The 17,182-nt window shown below is 41.3% G+C and overlaps 1 protein-coding gene across 1 annotated transcript in view; it reads left to right on the top strand.

The window, feature by feature from the left end:
• Window positions 1–17,182, top strand: part of LOC129819113 (low-density lipoprotein receptor-related protein 2-like) — a 90,024-nt gene that overhangs the window by 49,930 nt on the left and 22,912 nt on the right. The window contains exons 30-33 of the mRNA XM_055875681.1: window positions 7,330–7,539; window positions 7,617–7,800; window positions 10,900–11,101; window positions 11,238–11,402. Coding sequence (XP_055731656.1) covers window positions 7,330–7,539; window positions 7,617–7,800; window positions 10,900–11,101; window positions 11,238–11,402 — 761 coding nt within the window. The remainder of the gene's footprint in view (window positions 1–7,329; window positions 7,540–7,616; window positions 7,801–10,899; window positions 11,102–11,237; window positions 11,403–17,182) is intronic.

Below are 17,182 nucleotides of genomic sequence, written 5' to 3'. Positions count from 1 at the left end.
GTCCAAGACACCAGATGAAAGATACACATCTTGTGAATCCAGCCATTTCTGATTTTTAAAATGTTTTACAGGGAAGACACTATGTAAATCTATTAGCTAACCACGATAGCAAAAGACGCAACTTTTTTCCCACCATTTTTTCCCTGCATAGGTAGCTATAACAATTTCGACCAAATAAAGATATAAATAGTCACTAACCAAGAAACAACTTCATCAGATGACAGTCTGATAACATATTTATTGTATAGCATATTTCAGGTATAAATCATAGTTTTACATTGCAGCCACCATCACAACTCTCACCAAAGCAACTAGAATAACTACAGAGACCAACTCAAATTACCTAAATACTCATCATAAAACATTTCTTAAAAATACATAGTGTACAGCAAATGAAAGACAAGCATCTTGTGAATCCAGCCAATATTTCAGATTTTAAGTGTTTTACAGCGAAAACACAATATAGCTTTATATTAGCTTACTACAATAGCCAACCACACAACAGCATTGATTCAAGCCAACAATAGCGATAACGAATAAACCAGCAAAAGATTATTTTTTTTACTAACCTTCTCAAACTTCTTCAGATGACAGTCCTATAACATCATATTACACAATACATAGTTTGTTCGAAATGTGCATGTTTAGCGGCACAAATCGTGGTTATACAATGCGAATAGTAGCCAAGCTGCCAACAAAATGTCGGGAGAAATCTTGGGAGAGGCACCTAATCTAATCATTAACTAATCAATAACTTGACTAAAATACAGGTTGGACAGCAAATGAAAGATACATTAGTTCTTAATGCAATCGCTGTGTTAGATTTTTAAAATTAACGTTACTACGACATACAGCGTGCGTTAAAGCGAGACCGCACCGAAATTAATGGCGGAATAGGAGTTTTACATTTTTCAACAGAACAACGAATTAACATCATAAATAGTTTTTACTTTTTGAGCTTTCATCAGAATCTTGGGCAAGTTGTCCTTTGTCCAGAATCGTTGCTCGGTTGTAGATTGTCGCCTTCAACTTTGGAATTAGCAGTAAACATTAGCCATGTGGCGAAGACGTGCCCAACTCACTAAAGCAGCACTAAGACAATTCCGAAAATCGCAATATACTGATATAAAATGATATAACTCGGTTTAAAATAACTACATTATGACGTTCTTAACACCTATATCGAATAAAATCAGAGCCAGATATATCTAAGGCCTATAACGGGAGCTTTCCAGAATGCCACCCTGAGGTCTGTCTTGAGTCATGGCGAATGTTGAAAAGAGTGCACCCCTGGTTCCAAGAGCCCTTATATGGCCTCAGATCTGCCTAGCAACTCCATTCCAATTCTCACTATGTGCTGACATCTAGGGGAAGGCGTATGCAGTGCATGTCGACCAATAGAATACATGCAAATTAATAAACTGACCCTAGAACAGCCTGCCTGATTTCAGATTTCTCACTTCCTCACAGGAAGTTTGCTCCAACTTGAGTTCTGTTTTACTCACAGATATAATTCAAACGGTTTTAGAAACTAGTGTTTTCTATCCAATAGTAATAATAATATGCATATTGTACGAGCAAGAATTGAGTACGAGGCCGTTTGAAATGGGCACCTTTTATCCAGGCTACTCAATACTGCCGCTGCAGCCCAAACAGGTTAAGCTTTCTTCATGGTCCCACTTGTGTGTCTCCCAGGTGAGTTCCGGTGTAAGGAATGTAATTTTTACAAAGTTAAAACCCCCCAATTGAGAAGGTTAACCCTACATTTAACCTACACTAATACATAAACTGACTCAGATGGGAAATGGACAAGGTAGTTGACAGCGTTTTAACATATTTTGAAGCAATACATGGTTAGTATTCCTGTTTTTATTTAAGTAGGTAAGTAAAACAAGTTAAACTATGGAGTAATGGAATCTTATATTTTGTCTTACACTTCTCTAGGATAGGGGGCAGAGTTTTCACTTTGGGTAAAATAGCGTGCCCAATTTCAACTTCCTTCTACTCATCCCCAGAATATAAGATATGCATATTATTAGTAGATTTGGATAGAAAACACTCTGAAGTTTCTAAAACTGTTTGAATCATGTCTATAAGTATAACAGAACTTATGTAGCAAAACCCTGAGGACAAACCATTTATTTTTTTATGTCACTGTCTGTTCAATGTGTTTTCATTGGAACACAACATTTCTGATCACCCTGTTCTCAGTTCCTACTGCTTCTACTGGATGTCACCAGTCTTAGGAAATAGGTTGAGGATATTCATTTGTGCAATGAAGAAGGCCATCAGGAAGTAGAGTAACGTCATGTGTACTGTTTGAGAGTTGCGCAAGACTTGAAAGTAGCATTAGGCCTCCCGGGTGGCGCAGTGGTCTAGGGCACTGCATCGCAGTGCTAACTGCGCCACCAGAGTGTCTGGGTTTGCCCCCAGGCTCTGTCGCAGCCGGCCGCGACCGGGAGGTCCGTGGGGCGACGCACAATTGGGCCAGCGTCGTCCGGGTTAGGGAGGGTTTGGCCGGTAGGGATTTCCTTGTCTCATCGCGCTCCAGCGACTCCTGTGGCGGGCCGGGCGCAGTGCGCGCTAACCAAGGGGGGCCAGGTGCACGGTGTTTCCTCCGACACATTGGTGCGGCTGGCTTCCGGGTTGGAGGCGCGCTGTGTTAAAGAAGCAGTGCGGCTTGGTTGGGTTGTGCTTCGGAGGACGCATAGCTTTCGACCGTCTCTCCTGAGCCCGTACGGGAGTTGTAGCGATGAGACAAGATAGTAATTACTAGCGATTGGATACCACGAAAATTGGGGAGAAAAGGGGATAAAATGTAAAAAAAAAAAAATAATAGAAAAAGTAGCATTAGTTTGTCCTCCTGTATTGACAACAGACCCGTCTTCAATTTGATCGATTATTAACGTTTATAAATACCTTAAGTTGTACTACAAAAGTAGTTTGAAATGTTTTGGCAAAGTTTAGAGTTAATTTTATAGATATTTTGTAGTGACGTTCAAAGTGGAAGCTGTTTTTTTTCTGGATCAAACGGGACAAATAATTGGACAATTTGGACATATATGGACGGAATTAATCGAACAAAAGGACCATTTGTGATGTTTATGGGACATATTGGAGTGCCAACAAAAGATTCTCGTCAAAGATAATGCATGTTTTATATTTTATATCTGCGTTTTGAGTAGCGCCGGCATGGTTGAAAGATGCTACACTCTCTTTGACATTTTGCTATCATCAGATAATAGCATCTTATGCTTTCGCCGAAAAGCCTTTATGAAATCTGACATGTTGGCTGGATTCACAACGAGTGTAGCTTTAATTTGGTATCTTATGTGTGATTTAATGAATTTGGCGTTCTACATTTTCCCTGGCTATTGGCCAGGTGTGAAGCAAGCGTCACGCTATCCCAGTGAGGTATTAAGAATGTTACTCTATGCTCTTCAGACATGTATAAGTTATAGTATTTAAAGCAGAGGTGGCACCACAGAGCCTAAACGTGGTGTCAAAATTCATACCTGTCTCTTCTGGGGCCTGGAGTTTTTCCTGATCGCATGACCTTCGGTAAAACTCTGGGTCCTATTCGAAGGCTGAGACAGGGTCCAATGCTAACTTTGTTTCTCACTGATATGACCGGCCAGTTGGCAAAAAAATGATATTTTCTGGATGTGGTGTAGTTTGTAAAATCTTCGGTCAGCCATAGGTTACCATGCTTTCTCTCTACAGGGCCTATGGGTTACCATGCTTTCTCTCTACAGGGCCTATGGGTTACCATGCTTTCTCTCTACAGGGCCTATGGGTTACCATGCTTTCTCTCTACAGGGCCTATGGGTTACCATGCTTTCTCTCTACAGGGCCTATGGGTTACCATGCTTTCTCTCTACAGGGCCTATGGGTTACCATGCTTTCTCTCTACAGGGCCTATGGGTTACCATGCTTTCTCTCTACAGGGCCTATGGGTTACCATGCTTTCTCTCTACAGGGCCTATGGGTTACCATGCTTTCTCTCTACAGGGCCTATGGGTTACCATGCTTTCTCTCTACAGGGCCTATGGGTTACCATGCTTTCTCTCTACAGGGCCTATGGGTTACCATGCTTTCTCTCTACAGGGCCTATGGGTTACCATGCTTTCTCTCTACAGGGCCTATGGGTTACCATGCTTTCTCTCTACAGGGCCTATGGGTTACCATGCTTTCTCTCTACAGGGCCTATGGGTTACCATGCTTTCTCTCTACAGGGCCTATGGGTTACCATGCTTTCTCTCTACAGGGCCTATGGGTTACCATGCTTTCTCTCTATATTCGCTGCAGCTGTACATAGTCAATCTGTAAATAGCCCACCCAATCTACCTACCTCATCCCCATATTGTTTTTATTTACTTTGCTGCTCTTTTGCACACCATCACTACTCACACAGACCATCTGCTCATCTATCACTCCAGTGTTAATCTGCTAAATTGTAATTACTTTGCTACTATGGCCAATTTATTACCTACCTCATGCCATTTGCACACACTGTATATACTCTTTTTTTCATATAGTGTTATTGACTTTACGCTTGTTTATTCCATGTAACTCTTGTTTCTGTCGCACTGCTTTGCTTCATCTTGGCCAGGTCTCAGTCGTAAATTAACACTTTCTCAACTAGAATGTGCATCTGTAAATTTGCTTTTGGTGACAAGCCAAATTTCTTCAGCCTTTAAATGTTTGTTTTTTAACCTTTCTGGTATCATTGGGACGCTAGCGTCCCACCTCAACATCCAGTGAAATTGCAGGGCGCCAAATTCAAGCACAAATCTCATAATTGAAATTCCTCAAACATACAAGTATTATGCACCATTTTAAAGAAACTTCTTGTTAATCCAACCAGTGTCCGATTAAAAAAAAAAAAAAAAACGGGTACGGCGAGAGCATACCATGCGATTGTTAGGACAGCGCCTAGCCACAAGAACCATACAGACATTTCACAGCCAAGGGGAGGACTCAGAAATGGCAATTAAATGAATCACTAACTTTTGATCTTCATCTGGTGGCACTCCCAGGACTCAATGTTACACAAATGTTCATTCTGTTCGATAATGTCCCTCTATGTCCAAAAACCTCTTGTTGGTGCATTTAGTTCAGTTATCCAAAGGCACAAAGCGCACTCAACACCCAGTCAAAGTACAATAAAAGTCCGCAGAAAAATGTGAAACGATGTTTAAAATCAATCCTCAGGTTGTTTTTGTCAAAAATAATCAATATTTCCACCAGACAAAAGCTTCGTCAATTGAAAAGGTGAAACAAAGACGTGCTCCCGATCACACGCTGGACTTATGTCTAGAAATGTCCACTGTCCACTGATTGAAAGTGCTGCTTCTCCCTAATTTTTCAGAGTTAAAGCCTGAAACAATGCCTAAAGACTGGCAACATGTAGAAGAAGCCATAGAGATCGTGAACTGGGTCCTAAGTCTTTGTATGCTGGATAGGCTTTCAATGGAAAAACAGTCTTTCAAAATAATAGTACTTCCTGGATGGATTTTCCTCACGTTTTCGCCTGCCATATCAGTTCTGTTATACTCAGACTTTATTTTAACAGTTTTAGAAACTTTAGAGTTTTCTATCCAAATCTACCAATTATATGCATAACCTAGCTTCTGGGCCTGAGTAAGAGTTTAATTTGGGCAAGCTTTTCATCCAAAATTCCAAATGCTGCCCCCTACCCTAGCGAAGTTAATTAAACTTTTATTTAACCAGGAATGCTTGTTGAGAACAAGTTCTCATTTACAACTGTGACCTGGCCAAGAAAGTAAAGTAGTGACACAAAATCAGTTACTCCTGAGGTTGAAGTGCTGTTGCTCCCTCTGCTGTTTCCTGAAGTCCACGATCATCTCCTTTTGTCAACGTTTTGTTGACGTTGAGTGTGGTTATTTTCCCGTTCAACTATCGTATGATATACCATATTCTAGCTCTGCGTCTACTCTCATCCAATGTAAAAAAAACTTTTCAAATGTTGCTACATAAGACCGAATCGAGCCAGTTGGTCTCAAATGTTCGAATGCTTTTAACTCCTAAATGGGATTCTAAGTATCAACTTTTTAAAGCAGCGTTACTTCCTCTGGTTTCCCCAAACTATGGTGTATGATATGCCATTTTGAAGCTCTGAGTGTACTTTTATCCAATGTAAAAACATCAATTCAAATTTTGGAACATAAGACTGAAAAAAGATGGTGGGTCACAAACGGCATCTAGAGAATCCCTAGTCCTAGTCCTAGGGAATCCCTATGGGAGAATGCTAGTTTTCTATACATCCTTCCAGCAAGAAAACGAGTCAGCGGATTGCAGTGGCATCTGAGCATTTAGGAAATTGAGTTCCCAACCAGTGTCAAATTTAATTATGTAACATGGAGAAATGAAGGGGGGAAAAACTCTAACATGCATTGCTGGCTCAACCTAATAGACGCAACTAATGTAGATTTGTCCAATATACACTGCTCAAAAAAATAAAGGGAACACTTAAACAACACAATGTAACTCCAAGTCAATCACACTTCTGTGAAATCAAACTGTCCACTTAGGAAGCAACACTGATTGACAATAAATTTCACATGCTGTTGTGCAAATGGAATAGACAAAAGGTGGAAATTATAGGCAATTAGCAAGACACCCCCAAAAAAGGAGTGATTCTGCAGGTGGTGACCACAGACCACTTCTCAGTTCCTATGCTTCCTGGCTGATGTTTTGGTCACTTTTGAATGCTGGCGGTGCTCTCCCTCTAGTGGTAACATGAGACGGAGTCTACAACCCACACAAGTGGCTCAGGTAGTGCAGCTCATCCAGGATGGCACATCAATGCGAGCTGTGGCAAGAAGGTTTGCTGTGTCTGTCAGCGTAGTGTCCGGAGCATGGAGGCGCTACCAGGAGACAGGCCAGTACATCAGGAGACGTGGAGGAGGCCGTAGGAGGGCAACAACCCAGCAGCAGGACCGCTACCTCCGCCTTTGTGCAAGGAGTAGCACTGCCAGAGCCCTGCAAAATGACCTCCAGCAGGCCACAAATGTGCAGTGGTCTGTGGTCACCACCTGAAGAATCACTCCTTTATTGGGGGTGTCTTGCTAATTGCCTATTTCCACCTTATGTCTATTCCATTTGCACAGCAGCATGTGCAATTTGTTGTCAATCAGTGTTGCTTCCTAAGTGGACAGTTTGATTTCACAGAAGTGTGATTGACTTGGAGTTACATTGTGTTGTTTAAGTGTTCCCTTTATTTTTTTGAGCAGTGTAGTTTTGTCATTGTATTCAGAATGGTGTGTTTTTGTCATGGTATATTGATGGTGTATTTTGTCTGTGTAGATGAGGCTCACCTGCTGGCATCTGTTCAGTATGAGCTGCTGGTGTTGGGGTTGCATAGCTCCAGCCTTTCAGTGCTCTCCACTAGTCAGACACCTGTGTTCTGTGTGGATTATGACTGGCGAGACCAGAGGGTATACTGGGTCAGTCTGGAGGAGGAGAGCATCAAGTGGACTTCCATCAACACCAAGGACACAGGCACTCTGGTCAAAGGTTAGTATCCTAACCAAGGACAGTCTCAGCCCTACTGTCTACTAGATGTTTGCTAACAGAATGCTTTCTTTCTGTAGGTGTGAAGTCTGACTCTATAGCTGTGGACTGGGTTGGCAGGAACCTGTACTGGCTGGATGGGCAGGCCGGGCAGATTCTGGCTGTGAGGCTGGGCACATCTACAGTAAAGTCTCAGAACTACATAGTGGTTCTGGATGAGGATCTGGAGCAGCCTCGCTCACTACTGCTGCTGCCACACAAAGGGTGGGTTAGGGTGTGAGGGCTGCTGCCGCCCAAAGGGTATACAAATTAATATACTTATCACTCTGTTTTTATAGCACGACCCTGAAAAGTCCATTATCCCTCTGAAGAGTATGAATTGGGCTTTGAGAAGGTTTTGAGACTTAAGCAGCCTATGTACAAATTGTTTGAAGTACAATAGAAGCCATAGCTGTGTACTGGAAAACCTTGGTAGAGCATGGGTGGAATAGGCATTGTGGTGCTGGAAAACCTTGGTAGAGCATGGGTGGAATAGGCATTGTGGTGCTGGAAAACCTTGGTAGAGCATGGGTGGAATAGGCATTGTGGTGCTGGAAAACCTTGGTAGAGCATGGGTGGAATAGGCATTGTGGTGCTCATGTGAATATCCTTTTTGGGGGAGGGACTTCAGGACCATGCCTTCTCTCAATTAGTTTTTTGTTTTCAATTTCCATTATGTTTACACCAGAAGGTGATTATTCAACATATTATACAGCAATACAAGTTAGGTAAAAGTTATCAATAATGACAAATGGTAACAGAAATGATGTAGTTAGAATTTATTAAATATTAACACGCTAGTTTTCTAGAGGTGAAAATCCAGAAACCCATTTAAGTCAATATGGAGTGAACTGAACAATTCGTTTTCCCTGTGGTTCTCGATGATGGCTCATGAGGAGAGTGTACCTCCCCAAGTTGATTTGTGAATTCTCATCTAATGGGGTCATTGGGCTAGATATGATGATAGGGTGATCAAAAAGAAAGGAGGACCAAGGCACTCTTCATATAATAAATTAAAATGCCTTTATTAGTATGGCATGTTCAATAGAAACAAAGTTGTTAAAAACCGACGCGTTTCGGCTGCATGGCCTTAGTCAGGGAGTATAGAAAAGGAGAATACAATGTCCTCTTTTGAAAGGCTTTTCCAATTAGCCCTAATTAGAAGAGGGAGTGGTTACCAAATTGGACACAACTAGTAAGCAATAATATACAAATGAAAAGGTGAAATACTGTAGCTATGTTATCATGAGCATACAACTCCAAGTTAGAAGCATCAGAACACCCAGAGAGGCAGTTCCAACCCTAACCATGACTGGAAGAAGTGTCCAGAACAAGGAAGCAATATATTCCACAGTACACTAGACCACAGCAAAACATGAACAACAGTCCAAACATAGCTGAGGGCAATTGAGCAAAATGTCCACTAGATGACAGCAAATGGACCCATCACGACCCTACAGGAAGGGTGAGAAATCCATATCTTCATTTAAACCAGGGTACTTAGTGGCCTGTAGTTTGTAAATCCAAAAACTTTCCCTTTGGTTTAACTGTTTAAGACGTCCCCTTTTCTAATAGAGGCCGGAATATGATCAATACCCATAGCTTGTAGGGAGGCAGGGTTGCCATGGTGTAAGGACTTGTAGTGCCTTGCCATGGGGTAGTCTTCATTGCCTACCCGTATGGCGTACTTGTGTTCCGCCAAGCGATCTTGAAGGCGTCTCTTTGTCCGTCCAATGTAGAACACCTTGCACTGTGGACATTCTAATCTATAGATGATATGAGTGGTTTTGCAGTTAATAAAATGCTTGAGGTAATAATGATAGGGTGACTTGAATATAACTGAGCTTCAAACGATGCTGATATAGACAACTATATTTAAATTCAATTAAAATAAAAATAGGTATATGGAATTTATCACGCAATTTCTATAAAATCAACAAATAATCGCATCAAATAATCATTCATCCCATAAATCATGACAAGTACAAAAGGTCCGAATTGTGAAAAATGAAACCACATCCCTATATATGAGTCTGTATAGTTCATATTTTTATTTTACCATTTATCTCCCCAATTTCATGGTATCCAATTGGTGGTTAGTCTTATCTCATCACTGCAACTCCCGTACGGACTCGGAGCAGCGACGGTCGAGGGCCGTGCATCCTCCCAAACCAAACCACAATGCTTCTTGACACAATGCCCGCTTAACCCGGAAGCCAGCCACACCAATGCGTCGGAGGAAACACTGTACTCTTGGCGACTGTGTCAGCGTGCATGCGCCTGGCCTGCCACAGGAGTCGCTAGAGCGCAATGGGACAAGACATCCCTGCCGGCCAAACTCTCCCCTAACTCAGACGACGCTGGGCCAATTGTGCGCCGCTGCGTGCATCTCCCGGCTGCGACAGAGCCTGGACTTGAATCAGGATCTCTAGCGGCACAGCTTTCACTGCAATGCCTTAGACCCCTGCGCCACTCGGGAGGCCCTAGAGTCTGTATAGTTTGACACTGACTCCAACTTAGGTTCCCAATGTGGTTGGTTTGTAAATGGTGTGGGGAGAATGTTTCATAATCAAAATGGTCTAATTCAGGCTTATGATAGATGTGCAGGTCCCTCTGGCGCTCCCTGGGGCCCACCTGTTTAGAAGTTAGTATGACAGTGTCCTTTTTCTAGAACCTCACTCTGCTTGGTTGAGCCTGAAGGAAGATGGGTCTTTAATTGTATTATGTTGGAGTTGTAAAAACACAACTCCCCCTTACATGTTTAATTGCTCTAGCCAGTATTCAGAACTTAAATGTCCTCAGAGGCAATTAATTTTGCAGCAGTCATAAAACATATCACATGTAAAAGGGCTGCTGCCACATAGGGTGGGTGAGGAGGGCGTTAAAATAAAGCTTCAGTAGAATATCATAAAGCATAAACTCGTCTGAAGTGGTAGACGGTAGACGGTAGACGGTAGACGGTAGACGGTAGACGGTAGACGGTAGACGGTAGACGGTAGACGGTAGACGGTAGACGGTAGACGGTAGACGGTAGACGGTAGACGGTAGACGGTAGACGGTAGACGGTAGACGGTAGACGGTAGACGGTAGACGGTAGACGGTAGACGGTAGACGGTAGACGGTAGACGGTAGACGACCCTGTTCCTGGAATGCTGCAGGATTTTGTCCCAACTGAGCTAATTTATCAGTTTAGTAATGATTGCCTAAATTCAACACACCTGGTCTTCCAGGTTGGTTAAATGAAAAACTTGAAGTTCCTTGGGCACTCCAGGACCAGGGTTGTCTACCCCTGATGTAGACTAATCGTTGTTCTCTCTCTCCCAGGTTGATGTACTGGTCAGAGGTTGGTAGCGATCCCCAGATAGAGCGGTCAGGGATGGATGGTTCTGAGAGGAAAGTGGTGTTGACTCGTGGTCTCAGCTGGCCAGTCAGTCTCTCTGTGGACACTCTCACTGACCGAATCTACTGGGCAGATGAAAAACTGCAGTGCATCGGCTCTGTATCCCTGGAAGGACACAATGTCAAGGTAACACTGCAGCTAACATGAATTATGGTTGTACTCATTACAGTAAACATGGAATGTCTAGATATGAACTTTACTGTAAACATGGAATCTGACTGGTTAAGACATTTATTTTTGCTCTTGTCTGTCTTCACAAAAGCTTCTGCAGCTGACTGAAATGCCCAGTCCATTCTCTGTAATGGTTTTCAATGACATGGTCTACTGGTCTGACACCAAGAGGAGAACTATTCAAGTATCCCACAAGAACACGGGCAAGAACCGCAAAGTTTTACTCAAAAGACCTGGACGGCCTTTTGGAATCAGGGTAAGACCTGGACGGCCTTTTGGAATCAGGGTAAGACCTGGACGGCCTTTTGGAATCAGGGTAAGACCTGGACGGCCTTTTGGAATCAGGGTAAGACCTGGACGGCCTTTTGGAATCAGGGTAAGACCTGGACGGCCTTTTGGAATCAGGGTAAGACCTGGACGGCCTTTTGGAATCAGGGTAAGACCTGGACGGCCTTTTGGAATCAGGGTAAGACCTGGACGGCCTTTTGGAATCAGGGTAAGACCTGGACGGCCTTTTGGAATCAGGGTAAGACCTGGACGGCCTTTTGGAATCAGGGTACGGCTTTGGACGAGGGGTTAACTTCTCACGAGTCACAAACCCGGATCTGGGATCCCCCCATCAAAAAAGCTGACTAGCCTAACGCAACAGGGATATAATAGAATTTTCATGAAATCACAAGTCCAAGACACCAACTGAAAGATACAAATCTTGTGAATCCAGCCATTTCTTATTTTTAAAATGTTTTACAGCGAAAACACTATGTATTTCTATTAGCTAACCACGATAGCAAAAGACTCAACCGCATATTTTCACAATTTTTTTTTACCGCATAGGTAGCTATCACAAATTCGACCAAATAAAGATATAAATAGCCACTAACCAACAAACAACTTCATCAGATGACAGTCTTATAACATGTTATGCAATAAATCTATGTTTTGTTTGAAAAATGTGCATATTTCAGGTATAAATCATAGTTTGACATTGCAGCTACAATCACAAATATCACCAAAGCAGCTAGAATAACTACAGAGAGCAACGTGAAATACCCAAATACTCATCATAAAACATTTATGAAAAATACATGGTGTACAGAAAACCTTGTGAATCCAGCAAATATTTCAGTTTTTTTTGGTGTTTCACAGCAAACACAATATAGCATTATATTAGCTTACTACAATAGCCAACCACACAACCGCATTCATTCACCGCAAAGGTAGTGATAGCGAGAAAAAAAAGCAAAAGATATACATTTATTCACTAACCTTGACAAACTTCTTCAGATGACAGTCCTATAACATCATATTACACAATACATATATGTTTTGTTCGAAAATGTGCATATTTAGCGGTACAAATCGTGGTATTACAATGTGAATACGTAGTCAAAATGCACAAAATTGTCCGGAGAAATCTTGGAGAGTCATCTAATCAAAGAACTCATCATAAACTTTACTAAAAAATACATGTTGTACAGCAAATGAAAGATACACTAGTTCTTAACCTTTTACGGGGGCAGCCCTACACCGGTACACTTATGACAACATCCAGCTCAAAGTGCAGGGCGCAAAATTCAACATCTTTTTTTTTTAATATTTAACTTTAACACATTAACCTGTTGGGGATGGGGGCGCTGTTTAGACTATTTATGCTAATGTGGCTAATTTTTTAAACGGCTTCCCACAAAATCCTTGATCGTACAATATGCATATTATTATTATTATTGGATAGAAAACAGTCTATAGTTTCTATAGGAGTTGAAATTTTGTCTCTAAGTGGAACAGAGCCCATTCTACAGCAATTTCCCTGACATGGAGTCAGATTTGAGAAACGTTGGCCACTTTTCTGAAGTCATTTAAACGGGCACTGTCGTTGCTATGACTATACGGACACTTCTTACGTCTTCCCCTGGATGCCTTTACGTGATGACGATTCCAACGGGCTCGATTGCTCGTTCACAGGCCCTACAAATGAAAAAAACCTTTAGCTAGCAAGTCTTTTCTTGCTGCGTAACGCGCGTGGAAGACACCGACCCTCTCCTGTTCCAAGCGTTAGTTTAGCCTGTTATATTTCTCCGGTCATCTTTTCACTCGTTATAGGAGTTACAAACATCACAAAGTAGTTAATTTAAAGCGTTTTATAGCAATTTATATCCGTTTAGTGCGATTTTGGGACATTTATTTTTGCAACGATGTGAAAAGTTGGTCACGCTTTTCAGTTCATCCCGAACGTAGTTGACATTTCCACATGGCAAGAGGACAGCTTTCCACCAAAAGACGATTTCTCCCAAGGAAGGATCCTTTGCCCAAGATACTGATGGAAGAACAGCTCAAGGTAGGACATTTTTATTATGATAAATCGTGTTTCTGTCGAAACATTTTAGTGGCTTAGGACGCCATGTTTTTTGACGTAGCTTCGCTTGGCGCAAACTGTATTGAAAAGTAAGGATAAATTAAAAAATGTAATAACGCAATTGTATTAAGAATTAAATTGTCTATCAATCCCTGTCCACCCTATATTTTTTAGTCACGTTTATGAGTATTTATGTATAAGAGTAGATCACTGTCTAAGTGGCGCAAGGACGTTTTCTTTACCAGCTTGTCTACATTTCACATTGTCTAACCATGATTTTGGTGGCTAAATATAAACATTTTCGATCAAACTGTATATGCATGTTGTAATGTGATGTTACAGGAGTGTCATCGGAAGAATTCTGAGAAGGTTAGTGAAAAAATTAATATCTTTTGGCGATGTTGACTTTTATCGCTCACTTTGGCTAGAATCAATGCTGGGCTGCTAATTGCTATGTGCTAAGCTAATATAACGATTTATTGTGTTTTCGCTGTAAGACACTTAGAAAATCTGAAATATTGTCTGTATTCACAGGATCTGTGTCTTTCGATTCGTGTATGCTGTGTATTTTTACGAAATGTTTGATGATTAGTAGTTAGGTAAACACGTTGCTCATTGTAATTATTCTAGTCCATTTGTGATGGTGGGTGCAATTGTAAACTATGCCATCTACCTGAAATATGCACTTTTTTCTAACAAAACCTATCCCATACCATAAATATGTTATCAGACTGTCATCTAATGAGTTTTTTTGTTGGTTAGAGGCTATAAATATCTTAGTTTAGCCGAATTGGTGATGGCTACTGGTGTTGGTGGACAAATAAAAGATGGTGGAATATGCTAATGTGTTTTTAGGTAATAGATGTACATCTTTACATATTGTGTCTTCCCTGTAAAACATTTTAAAAATCGGAAATGTTGACTGGATTCATAAGATCTGTGTCTTTCATTAGCTGTATTGGACTTTAATGTGTGAAAGTTAAATATTTTAAAAAAATATTTTTTTTGAATTTCGCGGCACTGGTTTTTCAGTGGGGGGGGGGGGGGAGTGCCGCTAGCGGCACGCTGATCCTAGACAGGTTAACAAGTCCAAGACACCAGATGAAAGGTGCACATCTTGTGAATCAAGCCAACATGTCCGATTTTTAAAATGTTTTACAGGGAAGACAAAATATGTAAATCTATTAGCTAACCACGTTAGCAAAATACATAACTTTTCTAACTCCATCAGTTTCTTACTCCATCAGGTGCTATCACAAATTCGACCAAATAAAGATATAAATAGCCACTAACCAAGAAACAAATTCATCAGATGAGTCTGATAACATATTTATTGTATAGCATATGTTTTGTTCGAAAAATGTGCATATTTCATGTATAAACCATAGTTTACATTTCAGCTACAATCCGAAATTGCACCGAAAGCAGCCATAATATTTAGACACCAACGTCAAATAGCTAATTACTCATCATAAAACATTTCTGAAAAATACATAGTCTGCAGCAATTGAAAGACAGGCATCTTGTGATTCCAAACAATATTTCCGATTTATTAAATGTTTTACAGCGCAAACAAAATGTATCGCTATATTAGCGTAGCAACAATAGACAGAAATAATTGGGCGCCCACGGCCAGTTCACATGCACGACAGATATATGAAATAACATCATAAAATGGGTCTTTTGCTGATCTTTCATCAGAATGTTGAAGAACGTGTCCTCTGTCCAGATGAGTCGTTGTTTCGATTCAGAATGGCAAATTTCCCTCTTCAATTAGCATTGGCACTAGCCGAGTGGCATAAATTTCTCCAATGTAAACAGTCAGGACGGAACACGGCAAAACTCCCGAATAAAGTTTCAATAATCTGATTAAACTATATTGAAAAAACATACATTACGATGATATGGTCACATGTATCAAAAAAAAATTGAGACGTTAGCCGTTCGTTACCAAGGCAAAACAGAAGTCAATCCCACTTCCTTCAGAGTACCGGAAGTGGACGGTCACGTCAAAGAAATATTTTTTTTTCCACCACAGACCAAGAGGAGCACAAAAATGTATTCTCTGACATCCTCTTTACACCAATAGGAAGGCGTATAGTGTCAGTAGACTCCTAAGTGTTAAGACCATGTTTAGTCATCAAGTTGAAAAGAGCATCGATTTCTGACATTTCACTTCCTGGTCAGGAAAAGTGCTGCAGAAGGTATTCTGTTTCACTCAGAGAAATAATTCCAACTCTTTTAGAAACTAGAAAGTGTTTTCTATCCAAAAAGAATAATAATATTCATATTGTACGAGCAAGATTTGAGTAGGAGGCCGTTTGAAATGGGCACGATTTCACTGGCTACTCAAACACTTTGCCTTGCAGCCGTAAGAAGTTTTTAATGCAACCGCTGTTAGATTTTTTAAAAATAACTTTAGTACGACATACAGCTTACGTTATAGCGAGACAGCGCCCGCATTGAGGGCGGGAAAAAATGACAACATTTTCAACAAATACGAAATAACATCATAAATGGTTCCTACTTTTGATGAGCTTCCATCAGAATGTTGTCCTTTGTCCAGAATAATTGTTGTTTGGTTGTAGAATGTCCTTCTCCTGTCGAATTAGCAACCAAAGCTAGCCATGTGGCGCAAACGTGGCCAACTTCACATAACGCAAAGAAAAAATGCCGAAAATCGCAATAAACGTTCAATAAACTGATGTAACTCGGTTTAAAATAACTACGTTATGATGTTTTTATCACATATATCAAATAAAATCAGCCGGAGATATCTAACACCTATACCGAAAGCTTTTCAGAAAGCAATCTGGGGTCCCTTCTCGCACCTTCCAAGACAATGAATTCTGGTCACGTATTCCAAAAGCTCTTGTTCCGAGGAGTTGCAGTCTACTGCAGAGATGGCTTGCAGTTCTGTCATACTTTCCAGGTCTATGCCCAAACAGTTCGAGATTCTAATTTTAAAAATTAATCTCTCCAGAAATAAATCTCACTGTTGCCACCTGTTAGACACCCCTCAACTCCCAGCTGTGCCCTGGACACCATATGTGAATTGATTGCCCCTCATCAATCTTCAGAGTTTGTTCTGTTAGATGACCTAAACTGGGATATGCTTAACACACCGGCAGTCCTACAATCTAAACTAGATGCCCTCAATAACGCAACTTATCAAGGAACCTACCAGGTACAACCCTAAATCGGTAAACATGGGCACCCTCATAGATATTATCCTGACCAACTTGCCCTCCAAATACACCTCTGCTGTGTTCAATCAGTATCTCAGCGATCACTGCCTCACTGCCTGCATCCGCTATGGGTCCGCGGTCAAACGACCACCCCTCATCACTGTCAAACGCTCCCTAAAACACTTCTGCGAGCAGGCCTTTCTAATCGACCTGGCCTGGGTATCCTGGAAGGATATTGACCTCATCCCGTCAGTCGAGGATGCCTGGTCGTAAGCATGCCCCTTTACAAAATGTACAACTGAGAACAGTTATAGCCCTTGGATCACTCCATACCTGACTGCCCTCGACCAGCACAAAAACATCCTGTGGCGAACTGCAATAGCATTGAATAGTCCCCGCGACGTGCAACTGTTCAGGGAAGTCAGGAACCAATACACGCAGTCAGGAAAGCAAAGGCTAACTTTTTCAAGCAGAAATTTGCATCCTGTAGCTCTA

This window comes from Salvelinus fontinalis, chromosome 21, assembly GCF_029448725.1.
Source record: "Salvelinus fontinalis isolate EN_2023a chromosome 21, ASM2944872v1, whole genome shotgun sequence".
NCBI lineage: Eukaryota > Metazoa > Chordata > Actinopteri > Salmoniformes > Salmonidae > Salvelinus > Salvelinus fontinalis.
Note: the sequence above shows the minus strand (reverse complement) of the source record. Positions and strands in the feature narration are given on the sequence as shown.